Consider the following 24,541-nt stretch of genomic DNA (forward strand, 5'->3'; position numbering starts at 1 on the left):
CAAATCAGATCCCCAGGTGCCCTGACCTCCCCTTCATTCGGAATATATGAAATGGGTCTGCTGTGAGTCGGCTGGAGGCAGACCCCATTTGTGGAGGGAAAGGACTTGGGCTTTACTCCCGAGGGTTCCCGCCCAGCACTGCTGGAAGGCATTGGTTCCAAGTGCCTCCCAGTGGGCAGCTCAGGATCCTCAAGTACAAAAAGGAGGTGATGGGGCAGCTGTGAGCACTGAGGAGCTGACGGAAAGCAGAGTGCCTCGGGCACAGCCAAGTCCAATGCAGAGGAACTAGGAGGAGGAGGAGGAGGAGGACTGCAGAGACACTGGATTTGGAAACTGGGTTCACGTGAGGCTCTGCCTCAGATTTCCCGGGTGAGTGTAAGCAGCCCCTTCCCTTGCTGACACCAGATAAACACCCCTGCTTTGCTAGCATTCTAGTGCCAGCCTGTGACTGTCCCCGCGCAGCCACCCCTCCCCTGGGAGACAGATGTTTCCTGCCCTCTTCTTAGGCGCTGGGCAGAAGAGGGGGGGCACCTGGGCCAGTATACAACACACACACACACACAACATGCACCTCACACACGTACACACCCATGCCACATGGCACACGTTCACACACCACACACATACTCTGCCTCACGTCACATCCCCCCCACACACTGTTGCACCCACGTGCTCCACACGCATGGAGGACTGTAGGAGCTGCTCCTCCCTTTTCTGGGTCATCATTGCCACACTGTCCTTACTCCCAGCTACCCTATACTCATCTTTGAGCAGATGCTCCCACTTCGCTTCGCTGAGAAAACCATCTGGCACAACTCGCTCAACTCCCTTCTCCCCTCCCCCACCCCAGGCAAAGCAGGCAGCCTTCATCTCATCCCCATACCCCACCACCCAGCCCTGGACCCTCTGACCCCCTTCCTGAGCTCCCACTCCCAGGCCCACCCTGGGGACTCCTTCCATGGGTCTTGTCCTTGCCGGTGTGCAGTTAATGTCTCCCTGTCCGATCTTCCTTGCTCAGCTCCTGCTCAACCTCCCGCCCATTCCCAAAATTAATAATCAGCTCTCCCTCAGGGTGCTGCCACTCTGGTCAAAATATATCACTCTTTCGGCAAAACTAAAAGGCAACTGACAGAATGGGAGAAGATATTTGCAAATGACATATCAGATAAAGGGTTCGTATCCAAAATCTATAAAGAACTTCTCAAACTCAACACCCAAAAAACAAATAATCCAGTGAAGAAATGGGCAAAAGACATGAAGAGACACTTCTCCAAAGAAGACATCCAGATGGCCAACCGACACATGAAAAAATGCTCAACATCACTCATCATCAGGGAAATAAATACAAATCAAAACCACAATGAGATACCACCTCATACCTGTCAGAATGGTCGGCACTAACAACTCGGGCAACAACAGATGTTGGTGAGGATACAGAGAAAGAGGATCTCTTTTGCATTGTTAGTGGGAATGCAAGCTGGTGCAGCCAGTCTGGAAAACAGTATGGAGGTTCCTCAAAAAGCTAAAAATAGAACTACCCTATGACCCAGCAATTGCACTACTAGGCATTTACCCATGAGATACCAGGTGTGCTGTTTCGAAGGGACACATGCACCCCCATGTTTACAGCAGCACTATCAACAATAGCCAGAGTATGGAAAGAGCCCAAATGTCCATCGATGGATGAATGGATAAAGAAGATGTGGTATATGTATATACACAATGGAGTATTACCTGGCAATCAAAAAGAATGAAATCTTGCCATTTGCAACTACATGGATGGAACTGGAGGGTATTATGCTAAGTGAAATTAGTCAGAGAAAGGCAAAAATCATATGACTTCATTCATATGAGGACTTTAAGAGACAAAACAGAGGAACATAAGGGAAGGGAAACAAAAATAACATAAGAACAGGGAGGGGGACAAAACAGAAGAGACTCATAAATATGGAGAACAAACTGAGGGTTACTGGAGGGGTTGTGGGAGGGACGATGGGCTAATCGGGTAAGGGGCACTAAGGAATCTACTCCTGAGATCATTGTTGCACTATATGCTAACTAACTTGGATGTAAATTTTAGAAAATAAAAAATAAAAATAAAGAAATATATCACTCTTCTTCCCTTCAAATTATCTTCAACTGTGACCTCCCCTTCCTCAGTTCCCACTGATTCAACTGCCCTTATGCATACACATACACACACACACACACACACACACACACCACTGTGCAAGCTGCTCCCTTCACTCCACTCAAACTGTTCTCACCAAGGTCACTATCAACCCTCATGTTGCAAAATCCAAGGTCTCTTCTCTGTGCTCACGGTTGCCAGCTGCCCCACCCCCACCCCAAACAGTTCTTCCAACCAGGTGACTCACCCTCCCTGAGAACCACTTTCTCCTTTGCCAGATAAAATACAGGACACCAGTTAAAATAAACTCTCAAACAACAAATAATGTTTTAGTATAAGTATGTCCCAAATATTGCATGGGACATACTTATGCTATTTTTTTTTTGTCTATCTGAAATTAAAATTGACTGGATGTCCTGCATTTTTACTTGCTAAATATGGTAACCCTACTCCCTGCTTCTCTACCCCATGTGCTTCCCACCGTGCTGTCCCTTCTTTACCTCCTCCTCATCAGCCTGCTCCACAGTGGTTGGCCTTGACTGCCTTCTCTTCTCAAACTCCCTGATCTCTGGGACAGCTTCTCCCACACCCTCGAGCCCAGCTCCACTCGAAGCTGGGCTTGCCCAGAGTCTCTAAAGCCCTTCTCTCTTTAGATCCTACTGCAGGACCCGATGCTCCTCTGTAGTAACAGCAGATTGCAAAGCTGGGGGCGGCGGGGGGGGCGGGGGCGGTGTGCGCACAAGCACACATAGGAAAGACCGTACCTGCCCAGCCTGACAAGCAAGGCTGCCTCTTTGTTGCCTTTGTCCTCTGTTACCCAGAAACATGCTGGTCAGGTGTGACAAGAAGTGCTTCCTTCTCTAGGAGCTAGCTGTCCTCACCTCCTCCCGGCCGAACTGCCTACTCCCTGCCGCCACAAGCTCTCTGAATGTCCACTCGTGCTGCTCCCCCTGGAACACCCTCTCCCAAATTCTCCTTGTTGAAGTGCCCTCTTTTCTGCAAGTCTAGCTCAAGGGCCCCTCCTCCCAGGTTTCCCTGGGTCTCCCCGCTCTCCCTCCCCTGAGCACCCGATTGTGTTATTTGCAGCCTTGTCCAGATCAGTAAATTGGGGGTTCACCAAGTGCTGGGACCACATCTTGTTGACCCCTGTGTTCCCTGGGCACGGCCTGGTACACAGTTGGTGCCCAGCCAGTGCTTATTGAATAGAGGAGTGAATGACTGACTAAATAAGAGAACAAGTGACAGAATGAATAAGCACATGCATGAGTAAGTGAGGGAGGAAGACTCAGTGAGTAGATGGAGGGGTAGGTGGGTGGATGGACAGATGGATGAACGGATGGATGGATAGTGGTTAGATAGGTGGGTAGATTAGCAAGTGAACAAATGAGGAAAACTCAGGGCTTGATATGATGCCCATCACCTGCAGAGTGAGGTCAAGCTTCCTACCGTTGCTTTGTTTTCAGAGTCATGTGATTCCAGCCTGCAGACCCTCCTTCCACTGACCCAGCAAGGTTGTGACCATGAGCACAGGGACAGAGCTCTGGGCCTGGGGTCTTGATACCTGGGTCCAGCTGAACGGCACCTGACCTGGAACAGAGCTTACTTTGCTGGAGGGCAGAGAGAGACCAAGGCTTACTTTTCTCCCTTCCCAGGCCTTGCACTGCTGTCTCTGCCCACCTGGAGCTTCCATGCCCGGGTATATCTTTGTGTCTAGACATGCTTGCCCACCTCTCATACCTGGGAACCTCTGAGAACAGGCCCCTACTGAGCTCTTTAGAGATGCACCACCCAGGACCCCCTCAAGGAAGGATTCAGGGGCAGCCTCAGCTGCAGAGCTGCTCTGCCTGAGGCTGAACCTTAGGGGACAGGGAAGGGGGGCCGCTAGCACTCAGAGACTGAGCAGAGGTAGGAGGCACATATCAAGGTCCTGCCTCATAATTTGACCTTTTCCTCTAATCCTGCACTCTCCTCCTTCCCCTCATGGATAATGATCCCTATAAACCCCAAACTTTGTCTCCGTGTTCATTTGAGGAGAACACAACCTGCAACAGTTCCCTTCACTCAGTCTCTGGGTCCTCTTTGCAGCCGGTTTCCTTCCACGTGCATCTACGAAGACCCTGTTTGGGGGCTTTCAGGTCCAGAGTGACCAAGACAAGCTTCCCAGGAGCTCCCGTTCCTGGGCAGTCAGTGCCTCTCCCTTCCCCGTGCTCCCCTGCTCCATCCCTCTCCACCAGCCTCTCCCCCTGGCCCCTTCCCCCTCTGCACCTCTACAGCCCCAAGCCTCTCTCTGAGAGCCCTTCCTGCGGCAGCCACAAGGCCAAGATGGCCTGTCTAGTTACCCGTAGAGGCCAGACCCCTGTCAGGGTCAGTTTTTCCCTCCTCAATAAGCAGGTCCTAGGAGAGGCATCCATTCAAGGCAGGATGGAGATGTATGAGCCAGGAGAGCCAGAAGTTTGCGTCCTTCAAACCATATTCTAAACCTGGCACAGCCTTCATTTCCTGCTACAGAGAAAACAGATTTTCTTTTAATGAAAACTGAGCATGTCTTTATTTGTGATGAAAACAAGAGCTTTGTTACATGCTCTCAATGTAACACAACATTTTAACGTATTTGGAATTATCTTGCAGCTCATGATTTTTCTATCATTCCTAAGTGATGGAAGTCACTTACATTCTCTGAGAGTAGAAGTGACCTATAAGAATATAGTAAGAAAGTCTCAAAGTATGTTTCAAAGTCTTCTTTCTGGCGTTGCTGTTAAGAAAACATCTTGTACTTGCTGTGACTTTCTTTTTCCTCTTGATTCTTGACCTTGATTCTTTTCTGTTGATTCTTGAGACGTCTATGAAGGGGTATACATTTTCAATCATAAAATAAATCCTGTGTTCCCAGGAAGCAGCCCTTTGGTTTCAGGATCTCAGGGCTGATTCAGGCAACTGGCAGGAGACAATTCTCGGCATCAGGTTCTTTGCAATGTGCACTTGCAAGTAACAAAACGACTCAATCAGAAGGGAGATAGAAACATAAAAATGTCTACTTGAGCTCGCTGTTTCCTCTGGTGGCAAGAGAACCAGTGTCACAGGCATCCCGGGGTAACCTGAGTGAACCAGCACTCTGTTTACAATAAATTCCAGTGACATCTCAGTCCCCCATGTAAATCAGAAGAGCTGGCTCACCGTGCAATCTGACACTGCCCAGCAGTCACTCTTCAGGCCTCTCCTAAGCCCCATCCTGTGGGAAGGGTCCGGCTGAGCTCTCAGGGGTCCAAGCTGAATTCCGTCTGGTCCCAACGCTGCGGATCTCCCAGGCTGGAGGGCACAGCAAAGTGAGATGGGATGGGACGGGGAGCTTGCAGAATAGAGGCAGGGAAGGACAGGAATGCAGCATTGGAGGAGTAGGACACCGGGGAAGGCTCGCTGGGTGACGAGTGAATCTGACCCACCAGCAGAACAAATCCTGGGGACTGTCAGGCCTCACATGAAGGTCCAGAAGTCCCGGGCACCCACCACTGGTTGGGCATGGTGACCTGGCCCAGTGAAGAAAGAAGCCTCCTGGCAAAACGTGGCTACTGTAAAGCTGTGGCCGGGGCCCCCCTGAGGATCCTGGGTCCTTGAGTCACAGCTGAAGCAGCACAGGATGCAGGTGATGGCTACGGTGACCACAAACAGCACGGCCACCACTCCGATCACTGCTGTTTCCATGGCCCCACGTGGCAGATGACCGGCTGAGCCCTAGCTCCCCATTCAAAACAGGGTGCCCTCGGTGGTGGCAGGCACTCTGCTCTTCCAGCCGCTCTCCTTGTGGTCTCCTAAGTGGATGCTGGTCTGAGGCCCTGGGTCACGGCCCTTCTGGGCCATAGGGCACCCCGCATGGTGCTACTCAGACCTCGGTGGGTCTCTGTTATTGTTTTCTAAGCCTCTGGTCTGGATTCCAAGAACTGTGGTCAACTCCGCTGGCGACTTCTGGAAGAAGAGCTGTCCTGAAAGATGTGAGCACAAGACTTCCTGGACTTGGAGGGGCTGGAAAGAAGGAACAGAAGACTTTGCTCAGAGGGAACATTGCCAACCCTGCCCCCTGGTGACGCCTACAGATTTCAAGAGTTTGTCTTCTCAGACAAAAGACAAGATACTCCGCCTCCTGCGGACCCCGGATGAGCCTGGGCTCCGCCCCTGGAGAAACCTTGGGCCAGTCCTTGAATCAGCCTATCCGATGCCTCCTGAGCTCCTGGACCTGAGCAGGGGCAGGAACGCAGGTGGGGAGAAAGGCTCTGTGCCAGGTCGGGGCGGAGGCACTGCCAGGTCACCACAAGGGCCATGGGGCCTTTGGCAGGGGGCTGTGGTCCCTTTCACTTGGCATCCTTTTCTGCATGGGGTGGGAGAGCACTATCTAGATAGGGCAGGATCCAAACCCCTTCAGTGATTCACTATGGGGCTCCTTCACCCTGTGGTTCCTGTTCCAGGAGAAGCCGTCTTCTGCATGGCCTCCCCGCTCCCCAACCCTCCTTGCTGCCTGCTCACACTCGGATGCTGTGAAAACTTACCCAGGGCTTCTCCAAGCGACAGAGCCGGCAGTGGTGCCATGGTCTCCTGACCTGGGGGCCACCCCAGGGGCCAGGCCACGGCACACTCATCCCTGGGCGCTGCAGCCTTGGTCCTGCTTGGGACAAGGCTCCGAGATGTCTGAGCAGCTCTGAGAACTTCCTGGATTCCTTCCTCCAATTGTGAGTGTGGGCCCAGGACCTGCACAGCTGCCTGCCCCCTCCGTGACTGCACTTACCCCACCCCCCACACACACCCACACCATTGCAGCCCCGCGAGGCAGGCTCTCCACTTAGCCCATCCCGGTGAGGGGCCAGCCGGGCCAGGCCACCCAGGAAGTCTGCCAGAAGGGCTGCCTCCTGACTGCCACCCGGTCCCGGCTCTTCCACGGCTAACCGCCTGAGACGACCCCACTTCCAGAAAGGAGGCTGGATTGCCGGTCTCACTTGACCCAAACTCTAAGAAACAGAGCAGTGAGGAACAATGCTTCCAGGTACCAGGCACAGGGTTTCTTGAGAGTTCTCCAAGGCCCCAGTGAATGTTTTTTTAGTACCAGTTTTAGGAAGTTGCTAAGTGCAGGATGAGAGAGCAACTATTTGGACTAAATGAGGCCTGTCATGTTCTCACTCTTCCCTTTTCCAAGATGAGCTCCGGGCTCTTCCTCTGCATGAACGGCATTGGGCAAGCCGGGCCCATGGCAAACCTGGACACCTCGGATTATTTGTGTTAAGTAGGGCAGCCAGAGCAGAAAGGAAACATGATGCACCAGTCTGGGGCACATGGTTTCAGACTGAATCACCAAAATCAACTCGCCAGTTCAGGAGACAGAGGGCACCAGAGGAATACAGTTTCAAACTGAATTATTTGTTTCTTTGAATTCTCGTTTGCCTGGTCGTTGTGGACGCATGTAGTTGGAGGCCACCCGTTGTAGATGTGTGTCTTTCAGCATTTTAAAACTGGAACAAAGGACAATTGCTCAGCCCTCTTGTCTTCTGCCTTGGATGGGTTTCCTTATCTGTTTCTGAGATTGGGGCCCCTTCTCTGATTCGCCAGTAAACTAGGCCTTCTGATCCATTCTGACAACAGACATTCAATAGTTGAACACAGGCTGTGTGGCACAATGAGAGGGCCCCAGGGATATTGTGAGGACAGGTCCAGTCTGCTACGAAGGCTCCTCAGGGTTGCATATGATGTCACACCCGCAGTCTGCAACATGGAATGACCAACACGGCATCTCAAGCCCAGGGCACAAGGAGCCATCCTTGATGAAGATGGACAGGGTGCAGATACACCACAATGCCCACTCAGTGCAGGGTCCTTGCCTTCAACTATCCCCCAACAGCCCTGTCCTGTGATTTAAGCAGCAGCGGCATTCTCAGGTGAGTTGGAAAGATCAAGACAGCCATACATGTTTACTACTGCTCAGAGACGTTTGTGCTAGGGGCTTTTTTCTGGGTATCTTCTCCTCTTCTTGTGACTATTGTAATCCTGTGATATACAGCCCCTGACCATGGACCCCAGACGCCGTGGGACTTCCCAAGATAACTACCATTTAGATACATATGTGTCGCCCACAGCCACCATCATCAACTGATCAGAAAAAGACACATCCCTTACTTTCCCTTACATTAGAAGGGCAAAGATGATGGCAGACATCCTAAAGCAGAGAGAATAGAGCTCTCCCAGAGACTCCAGGCCACATTTAGGAAAGGCAGGCCATCCGAGACTGACACAGGGCTACATAAAGAGATGAGGGAGGGAAAGGGGACGTCCAAGCCAGCAGGCCCACCCACGTCCATCTGTTAAATGTTTCCCACTTTTCAGGCCCCCAACACTGGGGATGGAGGGGGAGCACAAGCCTCCTCAGCAAGGGCCCCAGGAGCTCAGAGGCCTAATCCCCTCAGGGTCCTGCCATACTTGGTGTCCCTCAAGCCCCAAACTTCTGGCAGCGGTTATTCCGATCATATTTACTTTTCCAGAGAGCATGACGTTCTGAGAATTTTTCCTGAGCATCTGTTGTGTGGGCTGGTTCTGCACTGGGGGCAGGGAGCCCTCAAAGTTTCTTAGATGCATGAGGGCAGGGGCCCTTGAATCCTGCCATAAATCTCTGGGGGAAGAGACAGATGTATTCAGTGTTCCACCAGAAATATAAAAATAAATATGAATAACAAATTGGAAACCCATAGGAGGGAGCAACAAATTCTTCTTGGGCAAAGACACAGAGAGGGGAAAGTACGAGGTGTTTTCTGGGGCCAATGACCAGAGCAGTGTGGATAGGACAAAAGGAGCAAGGGACAGGGACCAGATCAGGGGCCTTTAATAACCAACCAGGAGGCAGGGACTTCACCCCTAGGGCTATAAGGAGTTTCCGCAGATCCTGCAGGCCACGGTGCAGAGATGCTTCAAAAAGGGGCAGGGCTGGACATGGGCAGGAGTCCAGATGGGGGGGGGGGGGGAGGACAAGCTAGGACAGACTCGGGAATGCTGGAGGGGAGGCAGATTTGAAGGACGCTGCAGAGATAAAATCAGCAGTACGTGGTGACCCGTGACCTACTTTCCCAGCCCAGAAACCTAGCACGGCTGTCAGTGTGGATTTGCCTCCCTCTCCCCCTTACACCTCCAACCCTCACAGAGAATCCACCAGGAACTAGAAAAGAAACAGGATGTTCTGTTCCAATGAGTCACCAGGCCCCTGACTTTCTGGCCCGTTCTCGAGCCCCTCCCCACCACCTCTCCTGGCCCCTAAGGCTCTCCTCTCTCTGCTTCCCACCCAAGCCCAGGCTGAAGGCCTCAGGACAAGATTTCCTTCCTCCCTGTGGAATTGTGCCAGCTATTCATGGGGTATTTAGAACATGCCTCCAGGCTTTGGCAAGAAGAGGTCTCTGCTATCGATCCATTTTACGGAAGAGGAAACTGAGATCCTGGGGAGACAAGCACTCTCCCAAGGCCACCCAGCACCACCTCCTCCAGTTTAAAGAACCTCCCAGCCCCTCTGCTATACACAGGCACCAGTGGGTGTGGGAGCTGGAGGCTCAAGGCTTGGATAAGAAACCCTGATCAAGTTATCAAGGAAACACTGAATTCAACACAGCTCACAGACTAGGGCTTCTGCAGGTCCCAGGGTTCAGTCTGCCCCGGAGATGCACTGGAAAGAGCACTGGAGAAAGAGCCCTTGGTGACCAGCCTGGGTGGCCTCACCCCTCTTCTCTGAGCCCCTGGACTGTCCCACAGAAGCCCAAAGCCCCCCTGGTACACAGAGAGCCCTCTCTAGGCAGGGCTGCGTGCAAACCCCACGTCCTCCCTCAGAGCTTAGGCCCCAAGCTTTTCTCTCCTACTGCCCTTGGAGCACCACAGGGCCTGCCCAGTTTCCCCCAGGGCACGGCCAGCCCTCAAGCAGCAGGCATAAGCTGCCAGTGCCAGGCACTCACTTCTCATCAGAGAAGGATGTTCCCAGGGCATTGCAGACACATGCCTGGCGGCTTGATCCTTCTCTCCCACTCGAGCTGTACGATCAAGAGCCTCTTCACAAAAGCTTCCTCGTAGTTTTTATTTTCTTGTATTAAGGCACCAGTGAATTGACCTTGCAGCCTCATACTGTCTTCTCCAAACACAAGGCATTGCTGTCCCCTCCCAGCTACGCCCCTGGCCAGGGCCTGAGTAAATCAGAGGACAGCACTTCAGAGAGCACGGTACATCTTCTGTGCATCCACATGCACTGGTATCCCCTGGGAGTTACAGTCACAGGCAGGGTCCATCCCCAAAGGACCATCTCTGCTCTCACCTTGTTACCTTCCAGTGTGCGCAGGGCCACCCCTGTGCTCCTCGCTTCTCTCCTTATAGTACCCTGGGGGGGGGGGGGGGGGGATGGGTAGTATGCAAAAGAAGCCAAGCAGGACCCAGGGCACAGTGCTCAGTGTTTACCACAGAGAGGCGCCCTTCTGCACAGGAGCATGGGGGTCCACGGGAGGGCAGGCAGTGGCTGCCATTCACAGGCGTCAGTGGTGGCCTCGGTGGGCATGGAGGTGGGCTTGGTGGTGGGCTTGGTGGTAGAGGTGTCGGTGGAGGCGATGGTGGTGGAGGCCCACGTGGTGCGTGTGAGACACGTGGCCAGGATGACGGAAACAGTGAGCGTGTCCCGGGTGGCCCCGGCCCGGGAGGAGCCAAGGCTGGGCCCACCGGACTCGGTTTCTCCTCTCGGCCGGGCGGTTCCTCTCCACGTCATGGTCCCGCTGTCCGTGGTACAGGCAGGTGGCCAGCAGCAGCACCAACAGCAGAAGAGTCACGGCAATGCCTGTGATCAAGCCCGCGAGGGTCGTGCTTCCCAGGAGGCCTAGCATCTGGAAGCTGGACAGTCCTTCCTCTCGGCAGCTCCCTGCTGCTGCCTCCCCTTCGGCGGCCTCTGCTCAGCCCTCACACTCACTGGACTTTGTTGCCTCAGCTCCTGCGGGCTGGAGAGCAGCCAGGGAATGTGGGTGCAGCCTCTTTGGGCTGGAGCTGCCCGCCAAGTAAGAGGCCAGGCGACTGTTAACTCTGGGGAGGTCCATGGGGAGGCTGGGTGGGGACAGAGGAACTGTCAGGAGGGGCTGTGGAAGGAAGAACCCTGAGGCTGAAGACAAGAGGTCCCGGCTCCCCCATCCCTGTCACCTGGCCAAACGACCAAACCGGCCCCTTCCCCTCCCTGGCCTCCGCTCCCTCCTCTTTTAGACAGGACAGCATAGCAAGTAAGAACATAGGTTCTGGAACAACACAACGCACTAGTTCTATGACTATACACAAGTTACTTGACCTCTTTGTGCCTCCGTTTCCTCATCTGTAAAATGGCTAGTAAGAGTAACTTTCTGGGGCACCTGAGCGGCTCGGTCGGTTGAGGCTCTTGACTTTGGCCCAGGTCATGATCCCAGGGTCATGGGATTGAGCCCCGAGTCAGGCTCTGTGCTGAGTGTGGAGTCTGCTTGAGATTCTCTCTCCCTCTGCCCCTCTCTCCTGCTTATGTTCTCTCGCACTCTCTCTCTCTCTCAAATTAAAAAAGAAAAAAAAAGAAAAAAAGAGTACCTTCCCCCATACATATGGTTTTCTAAGGATTTGAGCAGTTAAGATTATAAAGCACTTAAACCAGTCCCTGACACATGTTTGCCATCAATATTGCAGTGGAGTTTGGGCTGGGGAGACCTCAGGATTTGAGCGCCTCTGGCTGTCTGTCCTGCTGCCGGAGTCCTCCAGGACAGGGGCGGGCCCTGTGCAATGAATTGTCCTGTACGTCCAGAGCTCAGTGAGGCACTGCGGGCAGATTCATCATTGAGAGAGCCAGACGCCGTCTCTAGGTCCTCGGTGCCCAGTCTGGGAGTTACCCGTGCTGCAGGAGGCAGGGAGGGGGCTACTGAGCTCAGAGAGGCCAGGCGCCATCCCAGCCTCCTGGTTCCCCATTCAACAGTCTTGACTGGCCATAAATGGCAGGCTTCTGGCTCCATCCCATACCTTCTGAGCAGCAGAAGTGACATACCATTCCTTACTGGTGGAGAATTTACAGAGCAGGCCGGACCTGAACAGCCGCAGACTCCCCTACCCCTCCTGGTCCCAAATCCCCTCTGTTCATCCTAAACAAGTACTGTCCATTTGGCTCACGTGCCTCAGGGCTGGGCACCCGCTATCTCCCTGGGGAGCCCTTTCTGCTGTGGGTTTGTCAAGCTGTCCTCAAAGCTCCTTTTCACATGCGGCTCTCTGTCTCACTATGAGACCACAGATGTCCAGGGACCCTCCACAGTGAGCGCCCCCACAGTTTCTATCCTTCCCTGCTGTGTGCTCATCTCTCTACCACCTGGAGGAGTGTTTTCAGCAGCCAGCCTCTGTGTGACCTTACGCAAGCCCGTCCCCTGACCCAGCCTGGTTCCTCCTCTGGAAAAGTTCCAAGGCAAAAGGTGACCTCCGGGGACTTTTCCTCTCAGACCTCAATGAGATGAGCTCTCTCAGGGAGGCCTCAAACCCTTAGTGAAAACCCTCTCTGGATGAAAACGTCAAACATTCCCTTCAACCAAATTGGGCTCAGGGGGCAGCAGGTCTAATGAGTCCTGGGGCTTTTGCCCTCAGAGTGAAAGCCAATTCAACTTTTAATGATGCTGGAGTGAGAGCTCCTTCCTATGGCTTCCAGGGCCCTGGGGGCCCAGCTGCCTTCCCTCGGGGCCTATTAAGGAAGGAAGTCTGCTGGAAGGAGGAGGAGGAAGACAACAGAACTTTCTCCTTCTCGAAGGAGATTCCCACTCCACACCAGCCACGGATGGGGCAGGACCCTGCAAACTGCAGACATGCAGAGCTTCAGTCAGCACAAAGCACTCTTGGAATCACCCAGACCCAGCCCTCACTGAGAAAGAAATTGAGGCCAGAGAAGGGAAGGGACTTGCTTAAGTTTTCCCAGCTTTGTGGGCTATTCTGTACAGCAGGTAATCAAGACAGCACTATTCCTAGAGTGAGGGGGGCATCCAGAGTGAGAGTCTGAGATCAGCTGGTGATCTTCTACAGAGATAACCGGGAAAGGGCTGTACAGATGTGAATGAATCTGAACTCCCCACCTCTCTATCTCTGTCTCTCTTTCTCTCTCTCCCTCCCTCCCTCCCTCACTCTCACACACACACACACACACACACACACACACACACGTGACATTTGTTTTCTTAAGTGCAGGGTCACTTCCCATCTGGACAGAAGATAGGATCCCAGAGTGGGTGTTTGATTAGATGCTTTGAGCACTCGGGGGAAGGTATAGAGACCACAGTCCTCTGGGACTGCAGAAATGACTGAGACCTTCTTGGAGTCCCAACTGAACACAAGGGTTTGCAGGGCTGATGACTTTAGAGGAACGTGTGACTGTGTCAGAAAAGCTCTTGTGTAGCACTGTGGTTGTATTTCTCTCATGGGGTTTGGTCTTCTGCACCCCGCACAAGCTACCTTCCTAGCTGAGGGACTGGAGTTTCAGACTATGCAGCTGAAAGATCAGCCTTTTGGAGTTCCTATCATTTAGCTCCATGCCCATTCTTTCCAGAGTGCACAGATTTATGCATTCACTCACATATCTGTGCACCCTTGTAAATTGCTCTGGAGGTAAACTCATGCACCGAGAATTGTGTGTGTACACATACTCAGGCACATATTCATGCACATATGCATGAGTGCATACAAGTTCCATACAAGCTCACAAACTCCTGCGTGTACTAGATGCAAGTGGTTCTTGGCTGTCCCAAGAGAGCAACCATTGTTTTCAGCGCTTGGTAGCACCACCTAGTGGTGAAACTGTAAAAAATCAGTTTTGTATTCTGATCTTTGTTTATAGATCATAATTTGAATCCATTTACTTAACTCCTCTCTGTTCCAGATTCTGGTCTGGAAATTTTAAGGAATTTCCACAAGATATAGTACAAATGAAACCATATTGATGGAGGCACTGACTAAGGAAGGGTGTCTCTGGGAGGTAATGAAGGGTATGCCCCAGCAGAGCCTCCCCTAAGACCTATGATAGACAGCCAAGACTAGGAATGAGGGTGAGGTGGGCACTGGCAAAAAACAAGTTGAGTGACTTTAGGTATTGCACGGGTGGCTGCTCTCAGAAGAAAGGCCAAGACTCAGCTCATCTTTTGTTCTGCACAAAAAGCAGGGATATTGGCCAGCACGTTCCTAACTTGGCTTGCTCATGCCAGTTAGAGAAGGGAGATGCTCCTCTGCCTAACTGTGGGTGACCTTAGTAAATATTGAAAAGAAGTTGCCAAGAACAGCAGCAAACCTCTCTCCTCTTCTCAGGAGCTCTCCCTGCCCTAATCATGGCCAAGTAGACCACCCCCAACCCCAATCTAAAAAACTAAATCATAAACAACCAGGCTCTTTTTTCTTCTTTCTCCATTTGCCTTACACCAACATGCTTGAAAATAAGCTATAGAATTTTTATAGGACTATTTCAATTACAATACCAAACAAACATCAGTCTAGGTCCCTCTTTAAAGCAAGCAAATAGGGTCACCTGGGTGGTTCAGTCAGTCAAGCATCCGACTCTTGATTTTGGCTCAGGTCATGATCTCACAGTTTGTGGGGATAAAGCCCTATGTCTCACTAAAAGTGCAGAGCCTGCTTGGGATTCTCTCTCTTCCTCTCTCTCTGCCCCTGCCCCACTCACATGTATGCACACTCTCTCTCTCAAAATAAATAAACTTTAAAAATAAATGAATAAATAAAGTGAGCAAATAGAGAAAAATTGCTAGATATATAAAAAAAGATATCAAGTATTGTACCTTATTACCAAGGTTACTAGAATCTAAAAAAATGGAGAAATAGTAAAATCCCAAAATGTATATTCTAAATAATATTCAAAAGTCAATCCATACATAAACTTGGGAAAATACTCAAAGCAGGAAATTTACTCTCAGATTAAAAATCAAATCAGGAAAGATTGCTTTGAGAACCATCCTCATAAGTCTCGGGGAAAAAAAAAGGAATAAAGAGAGAAAGAGAGGGAAGAAATGGCCAGGAAATCAAATAAGCTTATATAGCGGACATTCTACAAGTAGAGAACAGAGCCCATGGAGAAATGATCATTAAAGAAATAAAGAAGGGCACCTGGGTGGCTCAGTTGGTTAAGCATCCAACTCTTGATTTTGGCTCAGGTCATGTTCTCACAGTTCATGAGTATGAGCCCTGCGTCGAACTCTGTGCTGACAGTGCAGAGCCTTCTTGGGATTCTCTCTCTCTCCCTCTCTCTCCGTCCCTCCCCCCATCCCCTCTCAAGATAAATAAACTTAAAAAAAACTTCCCTGAGCTGAAGAATTCCATCTTTAGATGAAAATTCACCCTGAGTACTAGGCAGACTATTTGAAGAAGCCAGAGCAAGCCATCTAGGTACACCCAGGTGAAATTTTGACATTAAAAATGTGATGTAAAAAATATATATAAAGGAACTCAAATGTTACAGTCATTATGTAAATAGTCTGGCAGTTTCTTACAAAACTAAACACATGCTACCATATGATCCAGCAATCACACCTCTTGGTATTAACACAAAGTAATTTAAAACTTATGTTCACACAAAACCTGCATACAGATGTTTATAGCAGCTTTATTCTTTTTTTGTGTTTATTTATTTTCAAGAGAGACCACAAGCAGGTGGAGGGGCAGAGAGAGAGATGGAGACACAGAATCTGAAGGCGGCTGCAGGCTCTGGGACAGCTCAGAGCCCGACACAGGACTCAAACCCACAAACTATAAGATCATGATCTGATCCGAAGTTGGATGCTTGGCTGACTGAGCCACCCAGGCACCCCAGCAACTTTATTCTTAATTGCCAAAACTTAGAAGCAACCAAGATGTCCTTCAGTAGGTGAATGAATAAATAAACTAAGGTACATTGAAACAGTGGACTATTATTCAGCACTAAGAAGAAATAAGCTATCAAGCCATTAAAAGACACGGAGGAAATCTTAAATGCATTTTGGTAAGAGAAAGAAGACAATCTGAAAAGGCTACATACTGTATGATTTCAACTATATGATATTCTGGAAAAGGCCAAACTATGGAGACAAAAGAATCAGTGGCTGCCAGCGGCTAGAGAGGAGAGAGGAATGAATAGGCGGAGCACAGAGGCAACAGTGCCATTGCTAGTGTTTAGGGCAGTGAAACTATTTCGCAGGCACTATCCTGGTGGGTACATGTCATTATACATCAGGAAAGCCCTTACAATGTACAACACCAAGAGTTAACCCTAATGTAGACTATGTACTTCGGGTGACTCTGATATATGGATGCAGGTTCATTGATTATAACAAATGTACCACCATAGTGCCAAATGTTGACAGTGGTGAAGTCTGTGCATATGTGGAGACGGGAAGTATGTGGGAGATTTCCGTACACTCCACTCAGTTTTGCTGTGCACCTAAAACTGCTCTAAAAAAAAATAGTCTATTTTTAAAAAGGAAAAGGAGGGGCGCCTGGGTGGCTCAGTTAAGTGTCCGACTTTGCCGCAGGTCATGATCTCATGGTTTGTGAGTTCGAGCCCCACGTTGGGCTCTGTGCTGACAGCTCAGAGCCTGAAGCCTCCTTCCGATTCGGTGTCTCCCTCTCTCTCCCTGCCCCCTCCCTTTCTCACACTCTGGCCCTCTCTCTCTCTCTCTCTCAAAAATAAATAAACATTAAAAAATTTTTAATAAAAAAAATGATCCTACAAATAACAGGAGCTGTTCAAACTGTCTCAAAGAATAGAGAAAGAAACTTTCCTTTTTTAATCTATAAAATTTACTTTATAAAACTAGCATAATAATCCTGATACCAGGGGTGCCTGGGTGGCTCAGTCAGTTGAGTGTCCGACTTCGACTCAGGTCATGATCTCACAGCTCATGAGTTTGAGCCCCACGTCAGGCTCTGTGCTGACAGCTCAGGGCCTGGAGCCTGCTTCTGCTTCTGTGTCTCCCTCTCTCTCTGCCTCTCCCCCACTCAACACTCTCTCTCTCTCTCAAAAATAAATAAACATTAAAAAAAATTTTTTTAATAATCCTGATACCAACCCTGACAACTATAGCATGAAAACACCATAGACAAATATCAAAATTCTAAAAAATGAATACCATGTTTGTATCCCAAGCAGAATACTGAAAGACTAATACTCCATAAGCAAATACAGTTTATTCTAGGAATGTGAGGGTGGTTTGATATTTTTAGAAATCTATTGTTGTAATTAATTATATAAATAGGTAAAAGGAGTAAAATCATACAATCACCTCAATAGATGGCAGGAAGACATTTGATAAAATTCACTATTCATTCCTGATAAATATACAAATGAACAAAAAAATAGAAGTGTAGTATTAGAAGGATACTCTCTTAATATGATTAAAAAGAAAAATATCTCAAACCAGTAGCCAACATCATGACTGTTGGTGAAAAAAACACAGATGTTCTCATGAAAATCAGGAATAATTAAGAATGTTCACACTCACCACTTTAAAAAAAATTACTTTTATTTTTAATTTATTTGTATTTATTTATTATTATTTTGAGAGAAAGAGAGAGCATACACACACACAGGCAGGGGAGGAGCAAAGGGAGAGGGAGGGAGAGAATCTTAATCAGGCTCCATACACAGCATGGAGTCCAACTTGGAACTCAATCTCATGAACCAACCATGAGATCATGACCTGAGCCAAAAATCAAGAGTGGGACGCTGCTGAACTGACTGAGCTACCCAGATGCGCCTATGCTCTTTTTTTTAACTGTGTTAAGTAAAAGTGGTAAGAGAAATTTCTGGGTGGCTCAGTCAGTTCAGCGTCTGACTCTTGATTTTGGCTCAGGTCATGATCTCCCAGTTGGTTCATAAGATCAAGCCCCGTGTAGGCTCTGTGCTGACAGCATGAAGCCAGCTTGGGATTCTCTCTCCCTCTCTCTCTGCCCCTCCCCCTACTCACACACTCTCTCTCCCTCAAAATAAATAAATAAACATGTTATTTAAAAAAAAAAAGAGCATAAGGGTGCCTGGGTGGCTCAGTTGGTTAAGCGTCTGACTTTGGCTCAGGTCATGATCTCATGATTCATGAGTTTAAGCCCCACATGGGGCTCTCTGCTGTCAGCACAGAGGCAGGAGCCTCAGGTCCTCTGCCCCTCCCCTGCTCTCTCTCTCTCTCTCAAAAATAAATAAACATTTAAAAAATAAAATAAATTTTAAAAAGAGCATAAAATAAAAGACAGAGATCATGAATTGTATAATTGCATACCTAGAAAATTTAAACGATTTTGCTAAAAACTATTCACAAATAAGAGGTTAATAAATAAGATTATTTAAAAATAAAAATACAGGGACACTTGGGTAGCTCAGTTGGTTAAGGGTTCGACTTTGGCTCAGATCATGATCTCGCAGTTCACGAATTCAAGCCCCACGTCCGGCTCTGTGCTGACAGCTCAGAGCTTAGAGCCTCCTTCGGATTCTGTGTCTCCCTCTCTCTCTGTCCCTCCCTCGCTCGTACTCTGTCTCTCTCTCTCTCTCTCTCTCTCAAAAATAAACAAAACATTTTTAAAAAAGGAATAAATTAAGCAAGAATACTAATGGTGGGGCAAGGAAGAAATAAAACATTCTGCTGAGGAAGGAAATATGTGAGCTTCTTCCTAGGAAGCCCAGGGTATCTATCTGAAGAAGAATCTGAATTATTATAGAAAGAATACAAAGAAAAGGAATTAATGGGCAATCTTTGACATTCAAAATGGCCCTTTTCCTTGTAAGTCAAGCCATTTTTTTGAGAAGGTTTTCTAAGTTCCTTTTTCTCCCCCTTTCAACCTATTGAATCAGGAATCAAGCTGAGGACCCAGGCCACGGAGGTCCCCCACATTGTAGAAAGCTACCCACTTCCACACATGACAGCCGAGTAGCAGAGGTTCGAAGCTCTAAGGTAGATGGGAGCTGTGATATCCAGGGCCAGGGGAATACTGGTCTCTTCTGGCCCCACGTGGTGATGGAAAAGAGAAAAGAGACAGAAGGAGGAGGAATGAAGTATGAAATATGTGAGGTAGCCCCCAGGGAGTTCCAAAAATAAGTGGTGAGACTGTGGGAAGATGGGGTTAGAGATGAGTATATGGAAACACTGACATCACTTGAAAGGAAAATACAGTCTACAAAATCTGGGAACATAAAAATGTGACCTTATCTGTGCGTATAGGGCAGTTAGTGCTGGGAATGTTTGCATTGTAACCCTAAATATATGCACAGACAAGTCTGGAGAGCTATACAATGTGATGTTAACAGTGCTTCTCTCTGAGTGGTGAGGTTACCAGTATTGATTTTTATTCTGGCAATCTATATTTTTTAAATTTCAACAATAAACATCTACCTTGTGTAACAATAAAAGCAACAAAAGTTATAGCTTTAGAAAAAATATTCAGAAACCATGCCCACCCAAATAGAATAGCTCTGAATACCAACCAAGCAATCTACCTCATTCACCAAAGATCAGTCAGACTCCAGAATCATAAACTCAATTGGTGCCAGCTTAAATATGCCAAAAAGTATAAGAAGTATACCAGATTGTCTGTCCTCAGAAATGTGTGAGAGCTGGGGCGCCTGGGTGGCGCAGTCGGTTAAGCGTCCGACTTCAGCCAGGTCACGATCTCGCGGTCCGTGAGTTCGAGCCCCGCGTCAGGCTCTGGGCTGATGGCTCAGAGCCTGGAGCCTGTTTCCGATTCTGTGTCTCCCTCTCTCTCTGCCCCTCCCCCGCTCATGCTCTGTCTCTCTCTGTCCCAAAAATAAATAAACGTTGAAAAAAAAATTAAAAAAAAAAAAAAAAAGAAATGTGTGAGAGCTGATTAATCCAAGGGAATGCTCTTCCCCAACTCTCCTGGATGGTATGCCCATGAGCATTTAGACGTGAATGCACAGATAAACAGTAAATTTTCTTGAGCCTCAGTTTCCCCTTACGCACTATGAGAGAAAGACTGGGGACGGATTGAATCTGTACAGTCTAAGTTTTTTTTCCTTCCTGACTTCTCGAGTCTCTGTAACTTCCTGAAACCACCACTGAAAGATAATTGTGACCCTCAGAATTCTATTCGTTTATTTAACTAATATCTATTTAATCAAGCCCTGAATTCAATGCTAAGGCTAGGGAGAAGAAAGACATAGTCCTTGCCCTCCAGGAGCTTTTTACCTTGAATAGGAGACCTATATAGAAATGATTACAATGTACCAGGTAAATTCTGGAACCTAACTGTTCACAAGGCCCCAGCAAAGTGCAAAAGAAAGGGTCATTCATAAGTAATAAACTTCTTTCCCTTTTCTCCCCAACCTACTATTTTAATAATTGCTAGAATAATTACACTTTACAAATTGATCTGACTTGAACCTCCCACAACTCTGTTATTCTCATGTTACATATGAGGCACAGAGCCAGGAAGTGGCAGGGCCAGAATTGAGCCCAGGCCTGCCTGGCCCCAAAGTCTACCTCTAACCCAGTCCTGGACTGAGAGATGGAACCGAATGAGACATGATGCCATCCTTGGAAAGAGAAGCCATGTCTTTGAGAATCCACAGGAGAGGAAAAAGAGAATATGGGAGGATAATGGATAGAAAAAGGGAAGAGTCTTTCAAGACTTTTGCCCTAAAAATTTGAAAAACTCCTGATTCAGGCTTATGTAGAACATCCAAAGAGATAATAGATTCCTGAGTGGCTTTCCAACCTATCCTTCACTAAAAAAAAAAAAAAAAAAAAAGACAATAATAAAAAAAAATAAGATGGTTGGATAGATGAATTCATATGTGATAAAGTAAATGTGGCAAATGGTTAACAATAGTTGAAATTAGATTTTAAGTATATGCCTATTCACACTACAGTTATATATATATATATATATATATATATATATATATATATATATAACCTATATATATATTTGAAAATTTCCACACACACACACACACACACACACACACAATGTTGTAGGCAGGGGGAAATAAGCAATAGTTGTGCAGGGAAGTAGGAAAATAGAGTTTTCTAGTTCTGTCTCACTTGGTAGCTATTAGCCCCATGGCAGTTGAACACATGAAATGTGGCTAGTCTGGGTTGAGAGAGTCTGTATATGTGATATAGACTTCAGATTTCAAAAACTTAGTACACAAAAGAATGGAAAATATCTCATCAATAATTTTTATCCTATTCACAGGTTGAAATAATAATTTTTATGTTGGATTAAATAAGAATATATTTTTAAAGTTTATTTTGAGAGAGAGAGAGAGCAGGGGAGGAGCAGAAAGAGAGAGAGAGAGAGAGAGAGAGAAAGAATCGCAAGCAGACTCCATGCTGTCAGCACAGAGCCCTACTCGAGACTTAATCTCACAAACCATGAGATCACGACCTAAGCTGAAATCAAGAGTTGGATGCTTAACCAACTGAGCCACCCAGGTGCCCCTAAAATATATTATTTAAATTAATTTCACCTGCTGCTTTTTACTTTTTTTAAAGCTACACATTTAACTTACACATGCACCCTGTGTAGCATTTCTACTGAACAGTGTCACCTAGAGCATCCAGTCACCACAGATCCTATTCCTTTGCTCACTCACACCTGCTCTGGATCACATCCTGTGCCAGGGCAGGCAGGGATGAATCATAGTCACAGCCTCAGAGAGCTGAAGGTCTAGGTCCTGGAGACAAGCCAAGACAGACTTGAAAACACTATAGGATTTCAGTATCTTGGTAATCTCTGTGACTTCCTTGCTTATGAGTGTCCACATGGTGCCTTTTTTCTTTTTCTTTTTTTTTTTTAGACTGAGGACAGAATCTTTCTAGAGTACATTTAGAAATATGTGGGGTGTTTGAAGTGGTCAGCATTTGGGGTCAGCATTTCATATGCAAGAACTAGGGAAGGTAAACATTCCACATTGAGGACAGTCCCATACGAGGAAGAAATATCTTGTCCAAAACACCAGTAGTGTACCTGTTGAGAAATCCAGTAGAGGAAGAATGACATACCTGTTTCTACCCTCTGGATAAGGACTCTGAGGCCTGTTAACCAACCCACACTGAGGTAGCACCATTATTTCTGTGGAGGCAAGAACAAGGAGTTTCCTGGGGTACTGAATCTCATAACACAATTCTGTATCTGCTGAAAGGTAGGAAAATTACCCTGGGACAGTTAGGGACACCCAAGGGTTCAGCTCCCAGTAGGAAACCCGTCTGATTATGAAGACTGCCAAAGGCAGTGTTCAATTAGCCCAGCCTAGTTAACCATCTGGGAGCCTGTACCCAGAGCTCAGGGCACCACTCTCCAGCATTAGGCTGTAAAATGCCACAGGGACAGACCATTTCTGGAGGTGGTACCCAGTGAAAATGAGCCATCCCTCTGGTCTGATCTCTGGGGGCCAGAGCTATGGGAGATGAGGAGTGTGGGTGGGTGTGCCACATCACTTCAGCTGAAGGACAAGTCCCCAAACTAGATCCCCAGAAGGCCTTAGCTGAGCAACAGGTAAATATATAAGAACTCAGAGATAGATGAGTATCACTGCTAGCCTGTGAAAGGATCAGAAACCCCTTCCTAGAACAAGGTGCAGTGGTCCAAGCAAGAGATGATAGGTGCATGCATCACAATGGTATCTGGGAGAAAAGCAGGTAGAACAAACTCAAAATATATTATTGAGATGGAAGTAAGACAACTTTCTGACACATCTGATGAGGAGAATTAAGAAGGAGAAGCCAAGTATAAATCTAGGGATCTGGAATGCACAACTGAATAGTAGAACAGGTAGGAATAACTTCTTGAGAAACTGGTCAGTGAAGGGGAGAGGAGAGATGAGGCAGCAGCTGCAGGAGGAAATTATGTCAAAGAAGGTTTTATTTTAAAGGTGCAAGAAGATTGAGCCCTATATTCCATGGGAATCACCAAGGGAGAGAGGTGACTCATGGAATGATGTTTCTGTGGAGGAGAGAGGGATTAGGGTCAGGAATGGGGGTGGAGTGGGATATTTTGAGATTGATTCCCTGTCTCAGTTCCTGGTGTCATGAGCCATGAGCCTCTAGCCAGCTAGATACCTGAAGTGACCCTCCTTAGACCTCATTCCTTTTCCTTTCTGTTAACATTAAATTTTTTTTTAAGCTATGTGCTATCTACTACAAAAGTCTAAAAAACGGTGATAGAAAAGTTGAAAGCAAAAAGATAGAAAAGATATGTCAAGCAAATACTAAGCAAAAGAAAACTGGTATAATGTTAATAATAGATAAAGTAAATTTTAGGGCAGAAAAAATTCTAGAGATAAACAGGATCCATATACAAACACAAAGGATTATTTTCACCAGCAGGATACACCAATTATAATGTTGCATGCTCCTAATACTCAGTGAAGTGGTACAATAGAGTTTTCTAGTACTGTCTCATATGGTCGCTATTTTAGACTTTACAGAACTTTATAGAACTATAAGGAGAAATCAGTAAATTCACAATGAAGAAAAGGATTCTAACACATATCTTTTCATTATTGAGAGACCAAGCAGACAAAACAATCAGTAAGAATTTAGATTCGAATAAAGTAACTGTGAAGCTTGATAAAATGGACATATATAGAAACACTGCCCTCAGCAGAGAAGACACATTCTTTTCAAGTACACAGACACTATTGATGAAAAATTGCCAGAAAGTAGGTCGTAAGGCAAGTCTCAACAAATTTTAAAGGATGGGTAGCCTACAGACCATATTCTTTGACTACAGTGAAATTAAATTAGAAATCAAGCTGAGATAAATTTTAAAAATTTAAGGTTTACCCAATGACCTCCATTTGTTTGGAAATTAAGAAATACACTCTATAATTATTATAATAAAAGAAATAATAGTGGAAATTACAAATTATTGAGAACAAGAGAGAAATAGCACATATCAAAATATGTAAAGTGAAATTAAAGGAGTATTTCTATTAGGAAAAATAAAGTCTGAAATTTAACAAGCTTAAAAATTGAGAAGAAAGCCAAAGTGAGTAGAAGGAAGAAAAAAATAAAATTAGAGTGGATATAAATCAAATAGCAAATAGAGAAACAATAGGGAAAAATCAACAAAATCTAGAGTAAGTTTTTGAAAAAACTACAATCAACAAATCCTGAGCTAGACTAATAGAAAAAAGTGAAAAGACACAAATAAATAGAATCAGAAATGAAAGAGGAGACACTACAACAATGACAGAGAAATAAAAAAGAACATAAGGAATTACTATAAACAATTATACACCAACATATTGCATAATCTAGAAGAAATGTATAAATTCTTAGAAACCCATAACCTATGAAAACTGAACTGAAAAGAAATAAACAGACCAATAACAAATAAGGAGATTGAATCAGTAACCCAAAACCTCCCACCAAAGACACACTAGGACCAGATGGCTTC

At 47.1% G+C, this 24,541-nt stretch overlaps 3 protein-coding genes across 5 annotated transcripts in view; all 3 read right to left on the bottom strand.

Moving 5' to 3' along the window:
- Nucleotides 1-4,649: 4,649 nt before the first annotated feature.
- SPAAR (small regulatory polypeptide of amino acid response) lies at nt 4,650-5,830 on the bottom strand. The gene has a single exon (XM_047829288.1). The coding sequence runs from the start codon at nt 5,828-5,830 to the stop codon at nt 5,603-5,605; it is 228 nt and encodes a 75-aa protein (XP_047685244.1). The 3' UTR covers nt 4,650-5,602.
- Nucleotides 5,831-6,027: 197 nt separating this feature from the next.
- Nucleotides 6,028-24,541, bottom strand: part of TMEM8B (transmembrane protein 8B) — an 82,895-nt gene continuing 64,381 nt past the window's right edge. Inside the window, exon 15 of one of the 3 annotated variants that reach the window (XR_007146143.1) lies at nt 6,028-6,148. The gene's annotated coding sequence lies outside the window, so the exon portion shown is untranslated. Of the gene's footprint in view, nt 6,149-11,753; nt 12,021-24,541 lie in introns of those variants that run through there. The other 2 variants (XR_007146144.1, XR_007146142.1) reach the window with 2 other exon arrangements.
- HRCT1 (histidine rich carboxyl terminus 1) lies at nt 6,110-22,202 on the bottom strand. The gene is made up of 3 exons (XM_047829287.1): nt 22,144-22,202; nt 10,589-11,115; nt 6,110-6,148 (listed from the first exon to the last, which is right to left on the bottom strand). The coding sequence occupies exon 2, from the start codon at nt 11,002-11,004 to the stop codon at nt 10,663-10,665; it is 342 nt and encodes a 113-aa protein (XP_047685243.1). The 5' UTR covers nt 11,005-11,115; nt 22,144-22,202; the 3' UTR covers nt 6,110-6,148; nt 10,589-10,662.

Source organism: Prionailurus viverrinus, chromosome D4 (assembly GCF_022837055.1).
Source record: "Prionailurus viverrinus isolate Anna chromosome D4, UM_Priviv_1.0, whole genome shotgun sequence".
Classification (NCBI taxonomy): Eukaryota; Metazoa; Chordata; class Mammalia; order Carnivora; family Felidae; genus Prionailurus; species Prionailurus viverrinus.

Bases quoted from the DNA above. Each gene is read 5' to 3' on its own strand.
- SPAAR (XM_047829288.1), bottom strand. From the start codon at position 5,830: ATGGAAACAGCAGTGATCGGAGTGGTGGCCGTGCTGTTTGTGGTCACC.
- HRCT1 (XM_047829287.1), bottom strand. From the start codon at position 11,004: ATGCTAGGCCTCCTGGGAAGCACGACCCTCGCGGGCTTGATCACAGGC.